This window comes from Lissotriton helveticus, chromosome 8 (genome assembly GCF_964261635.1).
Source record: "Lissotriton helveticus chromosome 8, aLisHel1.1, whole genome shotgun sequence".
In the NCBI taxonomy this organism is placed as follows: domain Eukaryota; kingdom Metazoa; phylum Chordata; class Amphibia; order Caudata; family Salamandridae; genus Lissotriton; species Lissotriton helveticus.
Genome location: NC_136069.1, coordinates 916,249,076 through 916,266,272, shown reverse-complemented (window position 1 = coordinate 916,266,272; position 17,197 = coordinate 916,249,076). Strand labels below are relative to the sequence as shown.

Below are 17,197 nucleotides of genomic sequence, written 5' to 3'. Positions count from 1 at the left end.
TTCCTCAAGACTATGCTCAAATCCTCAAAGATCTGAAGACAGTTATATTCCTCTTAGAAAGTCTGGGTTTTATCATAAACGGAGAAAAATCCATTCTAGTCCCCTCAAAGAAGATGGAGTTCCTGGGCTTCACAGTAGACACAACAGAATGTCTTCTCCTTCTCCCTCCCAAGAAGATTGCCAAAATAAGAAAGGAGATAAGACATGTATTGAAACAAGAAAATCTCCCCCTAAGAGGACTAGCAAGACTTCTAGGCCTTCTATCTTCCTCCATTCAGGCAATTTTTCCGGGACCACTGAATTATCGAGCCCTTCAGATAATAAAAGCAAGAGCTCTCAGGTCAGGTCTTTGGCACGGAGATCGAATTTCCTTAAACACAGATGCAATCTTAGAAATAACATGGTGGTTAGACAATCTAGATGCATGGAATGGGAGAGCGATCTTTGGTTCAGCACCAGATTTTATTCTAGAATCGGATGCCAGCCTTCATGGCTGGGGTGCTTGTCTACAGAACCAGAACACTGGAGGAATTTGGTCCCAACAAAAGTCCCTGCACCACATCAATTATCTAGAATTAACTGCAGGACTTTATGCTCTAATGAGCTTCAAACGCTTTCTTCAAGGAAGATCAGTCATATTGAAAATGGACAATATGTGTGCCGTTGCTTACATAAACCGTCTAGGAGGGACCAAGTCAGAAGACCTCTCCAATCTAGCAAAGAAGCTGTGGTTTTTCTGCCTAGAACACAAAATCTCCCTGAGAGCAGAATACCTTCCAGGGAAATCCAGAAATGCGCAGATTGGAATTCAAGATTCATCTTGGATTACAGCAACTGGAAGCTCAACACTTCTGTTTTCAACTCCCTCAATCATTTCTGGGGCCCATTCCAAATAGATTTATTTGCGAGCAGATTGACTACCCAATTGATATCTCATTTCAGCTGGATGCCCGATCCTGGTGCTCTAGCAGTGAATGCCTTTCTCCAACCTTGGGTAGGGATCAACGCTTATGCCTTCCCTCCATTTGCAATGATCCAGAGACTGCTTCAGAAAGTGAGACAAGAACGATGCTCAATTGTCCTAGTAACTCTTTTTTGGCCATCCCAAGCATGGTTCCCAACAGTTCTACAACTAACCTACAATTTTCCCTTCCTAATTCCTCCTCTGAAAGATCTTCTTACAGACGCAGACGGACAAATTCACCCTCTTGTTCAGACAGGGAATTTGAACCTTCTTGCTTGGAAGATGTCAGGAGATCTAACGATCTCGCTAGACTTTCGTCAACAGCTTCAACTCTCCTTGGAGAGTCATGGGCCCTTGGAACACACTACCGGTACAACGTTTGGAAAGTCTGGTCACGTTGGTGCTTGGAAAGGGACTTGGATCCCGTGGAGGCACCTATTGTTGATATAGTTAATTTTCTTGGAGAACAATTCGATAGAGGTTCAAGTTACAGATCTCTCAATTGTTTTAGATCTGCTATTTCTTCAGGACATTCTCTAATTAACAATAAAACGGTAGGTAAAAATCCTATTATTTGTAGAATACTTAAAAGTATCAGACTTAGAAGACCTCCTCAACCTAGATATCAATCTCTTTGGGATGTTAATTTAATTCTTGACCTTTTTTGTTCTTGGCCAGTTAATTCTCTTCTCAGCAGGAAGAATCTTTCTATCAAATTAGCTACTCTTCTTTGCTTAATTTAATGCAGAAGAGTCTCTGATGTTAAAGCTCTAGATATTTCTTTTAGATCTTACGTTATGTTTGGAGTCAAATTTGAAATACATAGAAGAACTAAAACCATGTCAGGTTCTATTTTCTATCCTCGTTTTGATACTTGCACTAAACTCTGTGTTGTTCAATGTATGAAAGAATACGATGTGAGAATGAACTCTCTTCGTCCTTTGAATGTATCTCAGTTACTCATCTCTTTTGTTAAACCCCATAAAGGAATTTCTTCTACCTCTAGATGGATGGGTTAAAACAGTCATGAAACTTGCTGGAATCAATCTGAATATTTTTAAACCACATTCTATTAGAGGCGCAATGGCCAGTAAGTCATTCTGGTCAGGTGGTAAGTTAGATGATATTCTAAAGGCTGCTGATTGGTCTAATTCTAGAACCTTTGCTTATCATTATTGCAAACCTGTTTCTCACATGTCTGATGTTGTTTTACATGGCTACCAACATGCATAATGGTAGCCTCCGGTCTTGTAATGAAATTGCGATTCTCCTATTAACATGACCAGAGAATCTGGATTTCATTAAAGACACGGAGGCTAACATTATCCCTCCCACCCTTCCCTGGGTGGTTAATTAAATGATATAATATATATATAATATATGTTATGATATGCTTATTTGAATTTTTTACTTACAAACAAAATTCTTTTCCTTTGCAGGATTACTTACATCATTTCCTCTGTCAGGAATTGTTATTTAGATGATTGTTTATTATTCTTGTCCTTAATACTTTTATTGGGATTTATTAACAACCTTTCTTTGCCTTGCAGATAACTTGTCTTCTTGATTTCACACCTGTGGATCAATCGTGGATGGTGTATTCTTCCGTCATCCTTCTTCAAGTTTGATGTTTCATTGGATTTGTTTGGACTTTTCCTTTTTCATTGTCACCACATTTAAAAGAGGCTGATTGCATAGTGATTCATGCTATTGTTGATACATATGTATTCTAAGTTGGAACTTTTGCTTTGTGACATATGCGGCTATGCTTGGACTGCATTAAAAGTTGTATGCATAATGTTAGCCTGCGTGTCTTTAATGAAATCCAGATTCTCTGGTCATGTTAATAGGAGAATCGCAATTTACTTCTCCGGACAATGCAGGGCTCTCCCGCTGTGTCCATTAACTTACCTAGTCAAGCGAGAACAGCTTTTAGCGGATGTCCGCCGAACGTAGCATGTGCACGTTTCTGGCCTTGAAGCCGGTACTTAACCTGAACAAGCTCAGTGTTCCGTTTTCAAGCCTGCTTGGTGGTGTATCTGAATTTGTAGGGTAGATTTTGTTACTTCTTTTGGTTTGTATTGCATTAATCTTGCTGCTCTATGCTGGTAGAATTGCTAGTGTTGCACCCCTCAACACCACAGCACCACTCAATGCCATAGCACCACTCAATGCCACAACACCACTCAACGCCACAGCACCACTCAGCGCACAGCATCCCTCAAAGCCACAGCATCACTCAACGCCACAGCATTACTTAACGCCACAGCATCACTCAATGCCACAGCATCTCTCAACGCCACAGCATCACTCAGCACCACTCAACGCCACAGCACCACTCAACGCCCACTCAACGCCACAGCACCACTCAACACCACAGCACCACTCAACACCAAAGCACCACTCAACCCCACAGCATCACTCAGCACCACAGAATCACTCAGCACCACTGAATGCCACAGCACCCCTCAACGCCACAGCACCCCTCAACGCCAAGGCACCACTCAATGCCACAGCACCACTCAATGCCACAGCACCACTCAATGCCACAGCACCACTCAGCGCACAGCATCCCTCAACGCCACAGCATCACTCAACGCTACAGCATTACTCAACGCGACAGCATCACTCAATGCCACAGCATCTCTCAACGCCACAGCATCACTCAGCACCACTCAACGTCACAGCACCACTCAATGCCACAGCACCACTCAACGCCACAGCACCACTCAACGCCACAGCACCACTCAACGCCACAGCACCACTCAACAGCACAGCACCACTCAATACCACAGCACCACTCAACGCCACAGCACCACTCAACGCCACAGCACCACTCAGTGCCACAGAATCACTCAGCACCACTGAATGCCACAGCACCCCTCAATGCAACAGCACCCCTCAATGTCACAGTACCCCTCAATGCCACAGCACCACTCAATGCACAGCATTACTCAATGCCACAGCATCTCTCAACGCCACAGCATCACTCAGCACCACTCAATGCCACAGCACCACTCAACACAACAGCACCACTCAACGCCACAGCACCACTCAACGCAACAGCATCACTCAGCGCCACAGAATCACTCAGCACCACTGAATGCCACATCACCCCTCAACGCCAGAGCAACCCTCAACGCCACAGCACCACTCAATGCCACAGCACCACTCAACGCCACAGCACCACTCAATGCCACAGCATCACTTAACGCCACAGCATCACTCAACGTCACAGCATCACTCAACGTCACAGCATTACTCAACGCCACAGCATCACTCAATGCCACAGCATCACTCAACACCACATCATCACTCAGCACCACTGAAGGCCACAGCATCATTCAGCACCACTTAACGCCACAGCATCACTCAGCACCACTGAAGGCCACAGCATCACTCAGCACCACTGAAGGCCACAGCATCACTCAGCACCACTGAACGCCACAGCATCACTCTGTGCAACCATTCAACAACAACTGGTTCTAGTATGTTCTCTCAATGTTTCAAGCTTTATTACAAATGTCACAAAAAGATGTTAATATTTCACTGCTGTTCTTGGATTTTCATCACAATAAAATACAATGAACATAATCTTCCCAAAAGTTATTTACAAAAATTTAAGCTATTGCCATTATAAATTACAATAACTTTTAAGTATTAATTATTAAAAAAAATAAAAGCCATTGTTATTTGTAACATTAATACATCTAAGTCATGAAAATACAACACATATTGCATTACAAATGTAATAGGGGTCACGTTTGCGAAAGTTAAAAATATTGGTATTGTAAATGACAAAGCTATTAATTACGCTATTTTCAAAACCAACACATAAATAAAATATTTGTAATTTACAATACCAATAGATCAAACTTTCCTAATGCGAGACCTATTGCATGCAAATGTTTGTTTTCGTATGTATTATATTTGTATATATTGGAAAATACAGTACTTCTTGATTGGATTTACCAATGATAAAATTTCTGTCAGGTAATACAAGTGCGCATACGTGAATTTGTGTAACATCGGTTTGTCACATACAATAATAATACAGATAAGGTTCTTACGGTGCGGTCGCAGGTATGATGGAAAATTTGCTAACATTCGTGCCAAGAATTTTCAATTCTATTAAGGACAGGAGGCGAGGATTATGCTTACTCAATTTCTTTACTGACAAACAGCAGCCAATCAAAATGCAGTAAAGAAAAAACAAACTACATTACCCAGAAACACAGGGTAACCATAGAGTATGATAAGGTATAAATAGGGTCATAGAGGTGAACACTTCCTCTTTTTTGTCCAGTCCATAATAAGTAAATCAACATAAATGTAAACAATCCATCAAAGGAGTCCCCCGGAGAGGTCTTCGTCCGGCTGACGTGGAGAAGGAACTTCAAAGATTCACAGGAACAGCAAGAGACCAATAAGGAGAAAAAAATCCCGGCACACCTCATTTAAGGTCGGAGCCTGAGGAAAAGAGACAGAGGCCGTAAAAACTGTTCCCCAAAAGTTGAACATAGTAATCAGTACAGGGAGGGAAACATTTCATAAAGAAGAATCAGAATTGTACAGTATAAAAAGCAATATGCATCATATAAAGACAAGCATGAAATAAGGGTGGGATAATCCTCGCCTCCTGTCCTTAATAGAATTGAAAATTCTTGGCACGAATGTTAGCAAATTTTCCATCCTATGGCAGGATGGAGGCTCCGATTATGCTTGTTTAAAGCTTCGCCACCACAACAGATGCAACATCAATAATAGGCTTAAAGTAAAAAGTCTTAAACATAGTTTCAGATGACCAATCCGCAGCCTTCATGATGTCCTGAAGGCTGGCACCCATGGAAAAAGCTTTAGAAGCCATGGCTCCTCTAGCAGAATGAGCACCAAACAGAGAAATGTCAATGCCCGCTTCATGCATGAGCCAACGTAACCAGCGTGCCAAAGTAGCCGGAGTTACCGGCTTGAAAGGTTTTTGCAATGCAATAAGCAATTGGCCCTGTAAGTCATGCCGAAAAGGTGCCGTACTTACCTCATAATCTTTAATACACTGAACCACACACAACTGAGGATTGTGGGGAAAAGAAGGGTAAGAGACTGAGGGCGTATTACACTTAGTCCTCCTTGAGATAATAAAGGTAACACCGTCAGGAGAGAAAGACCGACCAGCGAGATCCAAGGCCCGCACATCAGAAACTCTTTTGCAAGAGACCAAGCACAAAAGCATAGTGAGCTTGGCCAACAGTTGTTTGCGTGTCAAAAGAGAGTTAGAAGGCCAGGCTGACAGGAAACGCAAAACAACTGAGACATCCCAAAGGGCTTTGTATCAACAGAAATTATCAGAGGGTCAAGGAGAAATGACAAGGATTATCTGGATGTCGACTGAGAATGAGTATCACAGGCCAGATTTCAAAAACTTTTTATAAATGATAAGAATGAGCCAAACATGTATATGGTCTCGAACACCCATCAGTCACCACTCGGAAGCGCCCTTCATCATTTGGGGTTCCAGAGACCCACACAGCAAGAAACTGCCTGATGACACATAGAGAAGGGCCTAGTAGATAAAAAAAAAGGTACCCTCCTGTGGGCAGTGTGGGGTCACTATTTTATCAGAAGTGATAAGTTGTATATAAATGAGTGGAGTGGCTCATGGGGTAGCTAGCTAAAGTGCAGTGCGAAAAAGTTGTGATAGCAAAAAAAGGAAAAGGAGGTGTAATTAAAATTGGTTTAGGAAGCAGAAAACTATTTTAATCAGATGTAGCTTCCAATGCCAATGTTTAAAAAATAGCAAAGACAGTGAAAATTTATGAACTGTCTAGGAGTGGAACGTGGTCAACATGTTTCAGCAAAAGACGGCCATGTGGCCTTGCTTTCTTCAGGACCTAGTCAAGAACGACTACTGCTACTGCACAAACAAGTGAATCAAATAAGAAGAAACAGTGTTCGAAAAAAATGATACACATTCAGATACTGGTGATACAAGTCACCTGGACCTCCTAGGTAGACCCTTCCGTATCTTCTTACAAATGCGGTTGTGTGCTAAAAAGAGTCAAAAATAAAGCATGAGTACCTCGTACACAACCTATCTCCAAACATCCTTATCTAAATTGTAATGCATGACCTGCATCATCAATTGGGCCTATAAACTCATAAGGCCAATTGCACTGTGTGTACTAGTGACTACTTATTAATATATACAGCACTTGAAAATTTTCAAATTACACATAATACATCTTACCCGATGTGTAAGATGTGCTGACCTCACCTCACCTGGCTGCGGCTCAGGAAAGAAATGAAGCACCGCTCTGTTAGGGTGAATAAATGTAAAAACAATCACTCACCATGAAAGTATCAACGCACAGCAAGGACAAAACTCACTTTCAAAAACTCTGACTAGAAGGTGGCGATTGTCATTACCTTCTATATATTACTCACAGCGTCACCCTTCCAGAGGGCTCTGACGCTCCATTGTTTAAACAAAAAACTACCATGATACAGACAGCAGTTTCTCTACGTCCGCAGTCTGTTCCTTGTGATTATGTAAACCACAACGTTTGTCAGTCCTCAAAAACCGTGAGGTAGCATGGTGAAGTACTACCCTATGTATGGCGGTCACCAAATCTCACTGATATGGTGAAGTGCTGCCCTACGCAAGTCGGTCACCCAACCTGAATGATATGGAGCCTGGAAACGTAATCAATATGCTTCAAATGTTTTTACCTCGATATCGTGAATATGACTAGATCGATGTCGTAAAAATGTTGTGCCTGAAATAACCTAATTGTGCCTTAAATCCTCTCATGCTCAGGAGTTGTATGCTATGAACGCCAGAGAAAGATAAAATAAACAAAGTGAGACCCTACCTCTCCGTCGGTACTTCAAACCGGCATCTTTGCCGTCTGGGGAGGTGGCGCTCGCTCTTCAAGAGAGTGTTTATATCAGAACTTCTGTGATAGGCCAAGTAACCCACGTGATAGGTTCCCAGTCGAAGCGTCAGGTCACAGCTATACTAGCCGCGTAACGGGTGCTATGATTGGTTCAGCACTACATGCTGTAGCCAATCGCAAACGAGGTGTCTAGTAGTCATGATGAAATAAGTAAACAAATCTCGCTCGAACACCGGCCTTATATCTGGAAACGTCCCAAATATCCCAATGGTATTATACACCTCCATTTATACAGTGCATGTAAGATGTAACGCAGCCTGTTTATAAAACCGGAGCCGGAGTGGCTCGACGATCAATGACTATGCAATATATGAAAATTGCAAGGGTCAGACACGTAAACAGTGCCATTGGTTGAGGAAAGAAAAACAGGGCATCCAAGGGCAGAATGTTACCCTCATAGCGAGGACCAAGGTATGTCATCATTGAGTCCTGTTCCATGGGTGCCAAGTCTCAGCACCCATTTTTGTTCCTTGACTAACAGAAATTTACTCAAATCAGTCACATGGGTGGGAATAAAAGGTTTCTCCAGAACTGTCCACTTAAAAGAAGCGGGTGAGTGATTTGAGTTGATGAAGTGGGTAGTGAGCTTGGTCGCCTGCCGTTTACAATTTATGGTACTCCTGTGTTCAGACAGCCTCACCCTGATCTTCCGGGTTGTCATTCCCACGTACCTTAGTCCGCAGGGGCAGGTGATCAGATAAACAAGCTTATCACTGTTACAGTTCGTGAATTTTGTTTGTCTCCAAGGTCTCGAGGTGCCAATGTCAATTTCGGTGGTTTTGGAAGTTTGTGCACACAATTGACAGGTACCACATGGATGGTGGCCCGACACTGGGGGCATATCCCACAAGGTGCCTATTAGTCTGGTCGCTTCTTCGCGTGGTCTGGTATGGACCACTCTGTCTCTTAAATTAGGTCCTCTTTTAAAAGCAAACAAGGGCTGTTGGATAGATTGAGGTCCTGAGTTCAGAATGGACCAACGTTTCTTCACAGGTTTTTTAATGCTATTGGACAGTGTTCCAAAGGTGTGTACAAATGTGAGCCTTTCCAAAGGTTCCTTGGGAAGGGATGGTTCCAACAATGCTGCTCGATTATTGTTACTTGCTCGTTTCATGGCACGGCGTATCAGGCGTGGAGGATACTTCCTCTCCACCAGCTGGTTGTTGAGGGCGGCAGAGTGAGTTTTAAAGGCCAAATTTGTGGAGCAATTTCTCTGAACACGTAAAAATTGTCCAAAGGGCAAATTATCCTGTAACGACTTGGGATGATGACTGTCGTACATCAAAAGGGAATTTCTGGACATGGGCTTTCTATACAGTTCAGACTGTAAGCCGTTGGCAGTAGCTATGATTAAGAGATCAAGAAAAGCCAGATTATCTTCACCAATCTCTATGGTGAACCGTAGGAAAGCATTCCTGCTGTTCATCCAACCTAGGAAGTCTTGGCAACTAGATCTTGAGCCCCGCCATATCACAAATATATCGTCGATATATCGTTTCCAGGTTTTTATCTGGCCGTTGTAGGGGTTTGACTCATTCAGGATGTATTTCTGTTCGAAGGCATGAACATATAGATTAGCCAGGCTTGGGGCATAAACACTCCCCATGCTGGTGCCCGACACTTGCAAATACATGTCTCCCTCGAACTTAAAAAAAATTCTTTTTCATGGCCAGAGTGGCACAGGCCATGATGAAGTGGACTGGAGTAATGGTATCCATTTCGTTAGTGTCCAGCAGGTAAGGGATGACTTCCAGGGTTTCGTCCTGCGTAATGGAGGTATAGAGGGCCTCCACATCGAATGAAACCAACAGGTCAGTTGTAGCGTCAAAGTCCAGGTCTGGTAATAAACGCAGGACGTCGGTGGTGTCTTTCAGATACGTCGGCATCTTCTGGACCATTGGACGTAGAAAATAATCCACGAATGTCGAAAGTGGTTCCAGAATAGAGCCAATGCCCGAGATGATGGGTCTTCCAGGCGGAGGGCGTTGTTGCTTGTGCACCTTTGGTAAAATATAAAAATAAGGTGTCACAGGATGTTCTGTATTAAGGAAAAGAGCCTCGGACTCAGTTATCCAGCCCTCAGCTAGAGCTTCCTCAGTCATGTTGCGGATTACCCCTTGTAGTTCCAAAGTCGAATCATAGTCCAACAAGCGATAAAATCTCCTGTCATTAAGTTGTCAGGAGAGAAAGACCGACCAGCGAGATCCAAGGCCCGCACATCAGAAACTCTTTTGCAAGAGACCAAGCACAAAAGCATAGTGAGCTTGGCCAACAGTTGTTTGCGTGTCAAAAGAGAGTTAGAAGGCCAGGCTGACAGGAAACGCAAAACAACTGAGACATCCCAAAGGGCCACATATTTGGGACAAGGAGGTTTTACCATCCGGATGCCCCTCAACAATTTAGAGATCAGGGGATGTTCTCCCGCTGGTTTACCATCAAGAGGCACATGGCCTGCAGAAATTGCAGAACGAAAGTTATTAACTGTTCTGTAAGCTAGCCCGGAGGATGCTAGGGACGCCAGAAAATTAAGGATTAAAGAAAGATGCGCTGAAACGGGATCCACCGACTGCTGTGAGCACCAATCACACCAGCGCTTCCAACTTGATGCATAACGCTTGTGTGTGTTGGGTGCCCAAGCCTCACTGATATATCTGGTAGCGTCTCCCGATAAGCCCTGGATTTGCCAGCGTCCCCCGAAATTCTCCAAGCTACCAGAAGGAGTTGACCGGACAGCACCAGTGGGTGAGGCTCGCAAAGCGGATCCAACAGCAGGTTCCACATGTGAGGAAGTAGATGCGGCGTCGAGCAGCTCATCTCCAGAAGAACTGGAAACCACGCTTGAGCCCTCCAAAGAGGGGAGATTAGAACCAGTTCCGACAAGAATAGACGTGCTCGGGCCAGAACCCGGGGAATCATGAGGAACGGTAGGAAGGCATAGCACAGATGGCGAGGCCAGGTCTGGAGAAATGCGTCCGTGGCCAATGCCTCCGGATCCGGACGCCAGCTGTAGAATCGGGGAAGCTGGGTGTTGAGCCGGGAGGCAAAGAGATCCAGATGACAAGTTCCCCAAAAGCGGGACAGCTTGCGGAACACACGAGGATGGAGCCTCCAATCGCTGAAGTCTCTCAGGTGACGAGAGTTCCAGTCCGCGATCAGATTGCGAGAACCCGGCAGGTATTCCGCAATAATCGTGATCTTGCGCTCCAGACAAAGGTGCCAAAAATCCTTCGCAATCTCCGAGAGAAGCTTTGATCTGGTACCCCCAGTTTGTTCACATAACGAACCGCCGAAACATTGTCCATTCGGAGAAGAATGCAACAATTCGTTTTCTGAGGGGTGAGACACCGAATCGCGAAGGAGCCCGCCAGCAGCTCCAGGCAATTGATGTGTAGGGTCAATTCCTCCGGAGACCAACGACCCCCGGTCGACACTGAGTCGCAACGGGCTCCCCAGCCCCAAAGGCTGGCATCGGACTCTATCACAATATCGGGAGTCCTCCCAAACAGAGCCCGGCCGTTCCAGGAATCCATGTGGTCCAACCACCACATCATTTCCGTCCTGGCATCCTCCGAGAGGAGGATGTGATCGGAATAACGAAGACCCTTCTGCAAATGACGAATTTTGAGGCGCTGAAGAGCCCGATAGTGCAGAGGACCCGGAAAGATCGCTTGGATGGAAGACGATAAGAGACCTACAATCCTGGCTAGTGACCTGAGCGAGACAGTCTTTTGAGCAAGAAACGATCTCAAGTCCCTCTTGATGGACCTTATCTTCTGACCTGGAAGAAGGAGCTGACAAGAGACAGGGTCTATTTGAAAACCCAGGAAAGACATCGATCAGGATGCAGAAAAATCGGACTTCAGGGGATTGATAAGAAAACCCAAGGATTGCAAAAGGTCTATGGACCAGTGTAAGTGAGATTGCAGAAGAACAGGGCATTGAGCCAAAAGGAGAATGTCGTCTAGATAGACTATAAGACGCACTCCGCGAGACCGCAAAGACTCCATCACTGGACGAAGGAGCTTCGTGAAGCACCACGGAGCGGAGGACAGGCCGAAAGGAAGAACCTTGTACTCGTACCACCTGCTCAACCATTGAAACTGAAGGTACCTGCGATGAGGAGCGTAAATCGGGATTGACAGATAAGCATCTTTTAGGTCTAGACGAACCATCCAATCCCCTTCTTGAAGAAGGTCTCGCAGAAGATGAATGCCCTCCATCTTGAAGTGGCGATAAATTACATTGCCGTTGAAGTCCTTCAAATTGAGGACTAAACGAGATCCTCCCCCTTTTTTCTCCACGAGAAAAACATTGCTGACGAAACCCTGGGGATGAGGAGAAGTGAGAACGATGGCTCCCTTTGTCAAAAGAGAGGAGACTTCCGTGGAGATGAACACCTGATCTTGTCGGGAAAAAACAAGGGGGCGAGGCCGAAGATCTTGGTGAGGGTGAGAGTAAAATTCTATTTTGTACCCTTGCACCGTCTCCAGTATCCAGGCATCGTTTGAGATCAAACGCCAATTGTCTTGAAAAAATTGAATTCTGCCCCCCAAAATTACAGTTGAAGCTGAAATCAAGCTCACCTGATGGGGAAGAGTCTTGACGTCCTCCATGACCTCCGGAGTATCCACCTTTGCCAGGTTGCCCTCTATTTCTCTTAGAGGGGTAGAAAGAAGGCTTAGTTGAGGAGTATTGTTGTTGACCGCCTCGTTGGGACTTGTTCCCTCGCTGGGGAGCATTGTCGGAACCACGGCCGGACGAACGCCCCCTTCGTCCGGCCCTGCCAAAAACCGTACGGAATGCCCGTTTCAAGTTAGACTGGGCTTTGTCAAGACCGCTAAAGGTAGAAACAAAATTTGTCAATTCCTTCAGAAAAGGCGCACCGAAAAGCAAACCCTGGGCTAGAGGGCCTGACTCCGAGGAGGCCAAATCCGTAAGTCGCGGATCCAGTTTCATGAGGATGGAGCGCCGGCGCTCAGTGGACAAGGCACAGTTGGCGTTGCCAAGCATACAAACCGCCCGTTGAGACCAGCCGACCAGCTCATCGGGGTCAATCAGGGAACCAGAGTTCTTGGCTTGATGCCCCAAGTCCAGAATTTTTGTAAGGGGGCCTAAGAGATCTAAAAGTTTATCTTGGCACAAACGCCACGATCTATCCAAACCTTTGGTAGGATCCTTCGAATACTTCCTCATGTAAGTGATCATTGTAGGATCAACATCCGGAGTGGATGCCAACTTGTCTGGTAAATCAGGACGTGGGCACTCGGAGCGCAAACGCGCTCTCACATCCTTATCAAAGGAATGACGGATGTGGGATTGAATGTATTGAGCCACCTCGGGGGAGGGCAACCAAGAAGAAGAGTGAGGGTGGAGAATGTCAGAGGGGTTGAAGGTCAACAATTGTGGTGAAGAAGGGGCGTCAACATAATGTTCCTTCCGCTGTTTTTTGGAGGGAGGTGGCCTAGAAGGCTCGGAGGAAGAAGAGGACGTACCGTCATCCGTATCAGACGGGGGGTCTGAACGAGAAGATACCTTGCGCTTCTTTGCAGAAGGAGCAGAAAGGGTTTTCGCAAGTTTCGCAAAATGGCTGGAATGTGGAGTCTTTGGCGACTTTTTGGAACGCCCAGAGGAAGGAGGCACCAAGCCATGCTGCGCAGCATAATCTGCCAGATGTTTCTTCAGAGGCGCAATTGCTTGAGAAAGCGCTTGACCCATAAAGTCATCAAAGGAAGTTGAGGATTCCTCCTCCTCATAATAATCATAACCTTCATCGTTCGTAGTAATCTGCCATGGCGACAATGTCAGCCAAGAATAAATGCCCAGTGAAGGTTTATCAATTACTGAGGCAAAGCCAAATAATTGGGGGAGTGGTACCCCTTGCGCAAGTCTGATGTATACAGGGAGACCCTGTGAAAATTAGTCGGATGTGGAGGGAGCAGACTTGCACAAACAATAGATGAAATATATATTTCCCCCACTCTAGGCAAAGCCTATTCAAAATTCTTACAACCCTCAAACTCTACCCGTCCGAGGGCGTCAGGGAGCTCAAACGGCAGGAAAAATGGGCGCGCAGCTGATATCTGTCACTCTTTGACAGGCTGAGGCACAGGCGGCGTTTGAGAAAAATACACGCTCGAAGACGTGTAAACAAACTGTCGCGCATGCGCGTTCAGCCTCTGCCGTCTAGGAAGGTGGCGCGAGAGAGATGCGCGAACCTTCCAGCTCCGCTCCCGCTCCACCAGAAGACCGGGTTAAGGAAATAACCCTGTTGGGAGGTGACGCACACGCTCCCCAAGCACCAGAACCAAAGCCGGTACAATAATGAAGACGCGCCGCACAGCGCGTAAACAGGCTGAAATGCGCACAGAACAAAGCGGCAAGCCAAGCATGTAAAAGACGCACACAGCGCAAGAATTATCAAAGCATTTAAAGCGGTAAGCCAAATAACAATAAAAGGAGTAATGCAAAAGCACTTAACTGGCTGCGAAGCAGCAAAGAAAGAGGAAGTGTTCACCTCTATGACCCTATTTATACCTTATCATACTCTATGGTTACCCTGTGTTTCTGGGTAATGTAGTTTGTTTTTTCTTTACTGCATTTTGATTGGCTGCTGTTTGTCAGTAAAGAAATTGAGTAAGCATAATCGGAGCCTCCGTCCTGCCATAGAATTATCTCCCCCAAGCATGCAGGTGCCCAAACACCTGCACATCCACATAATGCATTACCTAACAAATGCACCCACAAACATGCACACAGAAACGTGCCATGAAAGACAAAGACAGACATTTACAGAAAGAAGCAAAGGAAGGCAGGTGCTTGTACAAAAGTAAGTAGATATACAAACGTGTGTATCCTCCACAGCTCACGATGAAAGTGGCACAATGCATACATACTTTTTCTCAGACGCACAAACACAAATATATGCACACACACCACAGACATATTAGCGCACATAAACTAGAATAACATTTTCAAGAAAGATTTTACTGTGAATCACTTTTAAATCGTGCTTTCTAAAATAACTCTCCATTTTGAAACGTAATAAAAGTATATTTAACCAGCGGTAGGAGATGGCCCAGATAAGAATTCTAATATGAGCTAATTTCAGAACGCATTATTTCGTTAATTGTTTCCTCTCCTGTCTCGAAGATTTAAGGGATACAATGGCTGTTTAAGAATCACCGATTTTTTTAATCCGTGCATTTCTAGCAGCAGATCTGCTCGGCGCGCTGCTCCCTTTGCCTGCTGTAGCCGAGGTTCTCCTCTCCTGGGGTGGGCGGGGCTGCTGAGGGCAGGGCCGAGCTGTCCATAGTCAGAACCTCCGGAAACAGCCTAACACCAGGCAGGGGATAAACGATCCCGAGGTGATACCACATATTACACAACACCGGCATCTACTCAACATCCTGTGATTCTGGGCAAATCATTTAATCTCCTAGGGCTCACTCAGAATATTATCCTCCGTACGGTGATAAAGCCAGTGCAGTGAGTTGAGTATAGTAATAATAACAACACGATCTATTAAATGTGCAGGGTACACAAATAGCTTTTGCTGAGCAGCTGTTTACGAGTTAAAATATCCCTGACCTTGAAAAAGTATTTCGTTGTAAATGCGTGCTCTAAACAAACGCGTTTAAAGCTTGAGCATTGCCTGTTAACCTACCTTTCCGCATAATAAAGTGAACGTTTAGCGCGTTATTTCGTCCAGCAGCATGGCACCCCGTGCCAGCACATTGAATGGGGAAGTTAGCGCTCTAGTTTGGTCTGTTGACCTGTATAATGTCAAAAAACCTAATAGAGGCGGGGACTGAAGCCAGGGCGAGGTTTGGAACACAAACTAAGCAGCCGCCAACCAGACACGTGTGAGAGTAGCCGGCGCACTTTGTGAAACTTGCAGCCGAGTGTTGTTTTGGCATAATTGTGGTGACAGTGCGGAGTTTTGGAAATATGGCAGACGACCTGGGTGAGCAGTGGTGGCAGGAGGAGAAGGAGCCCACTGGCAAGGAAGCATCAGGTACTCGTAAAAGGCTGTGGTGCGAGTCATGTGTAGTCGAGCATCTTCTGTAAAAAAATCGGGCTTCTCTCCTGTGTCTAAGATTGACAGACATGTCATTTGTGCCAGCAGTTACAGTAGACTCCTTGGTGTACATGAAAAACTTTAGAAAGTCTGGCACATTAATAAAATATCAATAAGTGGTCAAAAGACGTGAGAATTTACCAGTACCCACGAGGGAGACTATTAACCAATTCTTGTTTTATTTAGCTGCAACCCTTTACGTTTTGGAACAAACAGTCCATACTAGCAAATGAAAAGGTTAAACTACAAGGCCCAGCATCTATTAGTACGGTTGACTGAAAAACCAAGACTTTCTAATAGCCACCCTTGTGGCAAGTGGTGAGTTATAGGTATGATTATGGAGCTGTAGTCAAACTCCCTACATACATTCGCCTCTCACAGGTGCGTGTGGCATTCGTGTGTAGTTAGCATTTTGAACGTGTGCTCTTTAGAGCAGATTTGTTATCGTGTTGCTAACTTTCAGTCATAAAGCAGTAACTTATTGAATATTTCCCACGAAAAATAGAGCACTGTCAAAGAATAGGTTTCATATTATGGTACCCATGAGCGCATTGCACTAAATTAAAAATCAACTCCTTCCACACTTCTCACTATCACTAAAAGATTGGTACTTGCAAAAAAGTCTATGCGTCAAGAAATAACGCAGATGCCGGTGTAGAGATGCCAGGTAGAGCTAAGGTGTCTCACTAGTGCAGTTGTTTTCAGTCTTGCAGTCACCATCTAACAAAAAATGTTTGTTTATGTCACAAAAATCGCCCAAAAATCACATTTTAGGTGTTGCCTCCCAGACAGCACAAGCGGTCTGGTTGTGATAGAACTATTGCGGTCTTAACAAGAACATACAGTGGCTTATAGCCCACACATTGCTTGCTATTAGTTTACTTTGTTGCCGCTTTTATTTGCTTGTTTTCTTATTTAGGCTTCCCATGTCCCATTTCGTTCACCTTGTGTTTGTCCCTCGACCGGAGTATTGCCTCTCTTTACCATGCTGTTGATTGGCTGTGATGTTCTTCCACTGTTCACTCTCAGAAACAACTGTTTTCCTTTTGAGTATGCACTCCATGAGAGTGCATGTGTTTCTAAGACCCCTCCTGTGTGCTTCTCCCCTTTTCCCGTGTCAAATACCTGCCTCCGGAGCTCCCTGTTGCTCTCTCCCTAGTGTGTGGCTCGGTCTCTCTCATGTTATTAACCCCTCGTGTTTCT

At 44.9% G+C, this 17,197-nt stretch overlaps 1 protein-coding gene across 2 annotated transcripts in view; it reads left to right on the top strand.

Annotated features, from left to right (window-relative positions):
* Window positions 1–15,718: 15,718 nt before the first annotated feature.
* Window positions 15,719–17,197, top strand: part of CMSS1 (cms1 ribosomal small subunit homolog) — a 1,475,838-nt gene continuing 1,474,359 nt past the window's right edge. For both annotated transcript variants that reach the window (XM_078657737.1, XM_078657736.1), the window contains exon 1: window positions 15,719–15,931. In XM_078657737.1, the coding sequence (XP_078513863.1) occupies window positions 15,865–15,931 (67 nt within the window). In that variant the 5' untranslated portion in view covers window positions 15,719–15,864. The remainder of the gene's footprint in view (window positions 15,932–17,197) is intronic.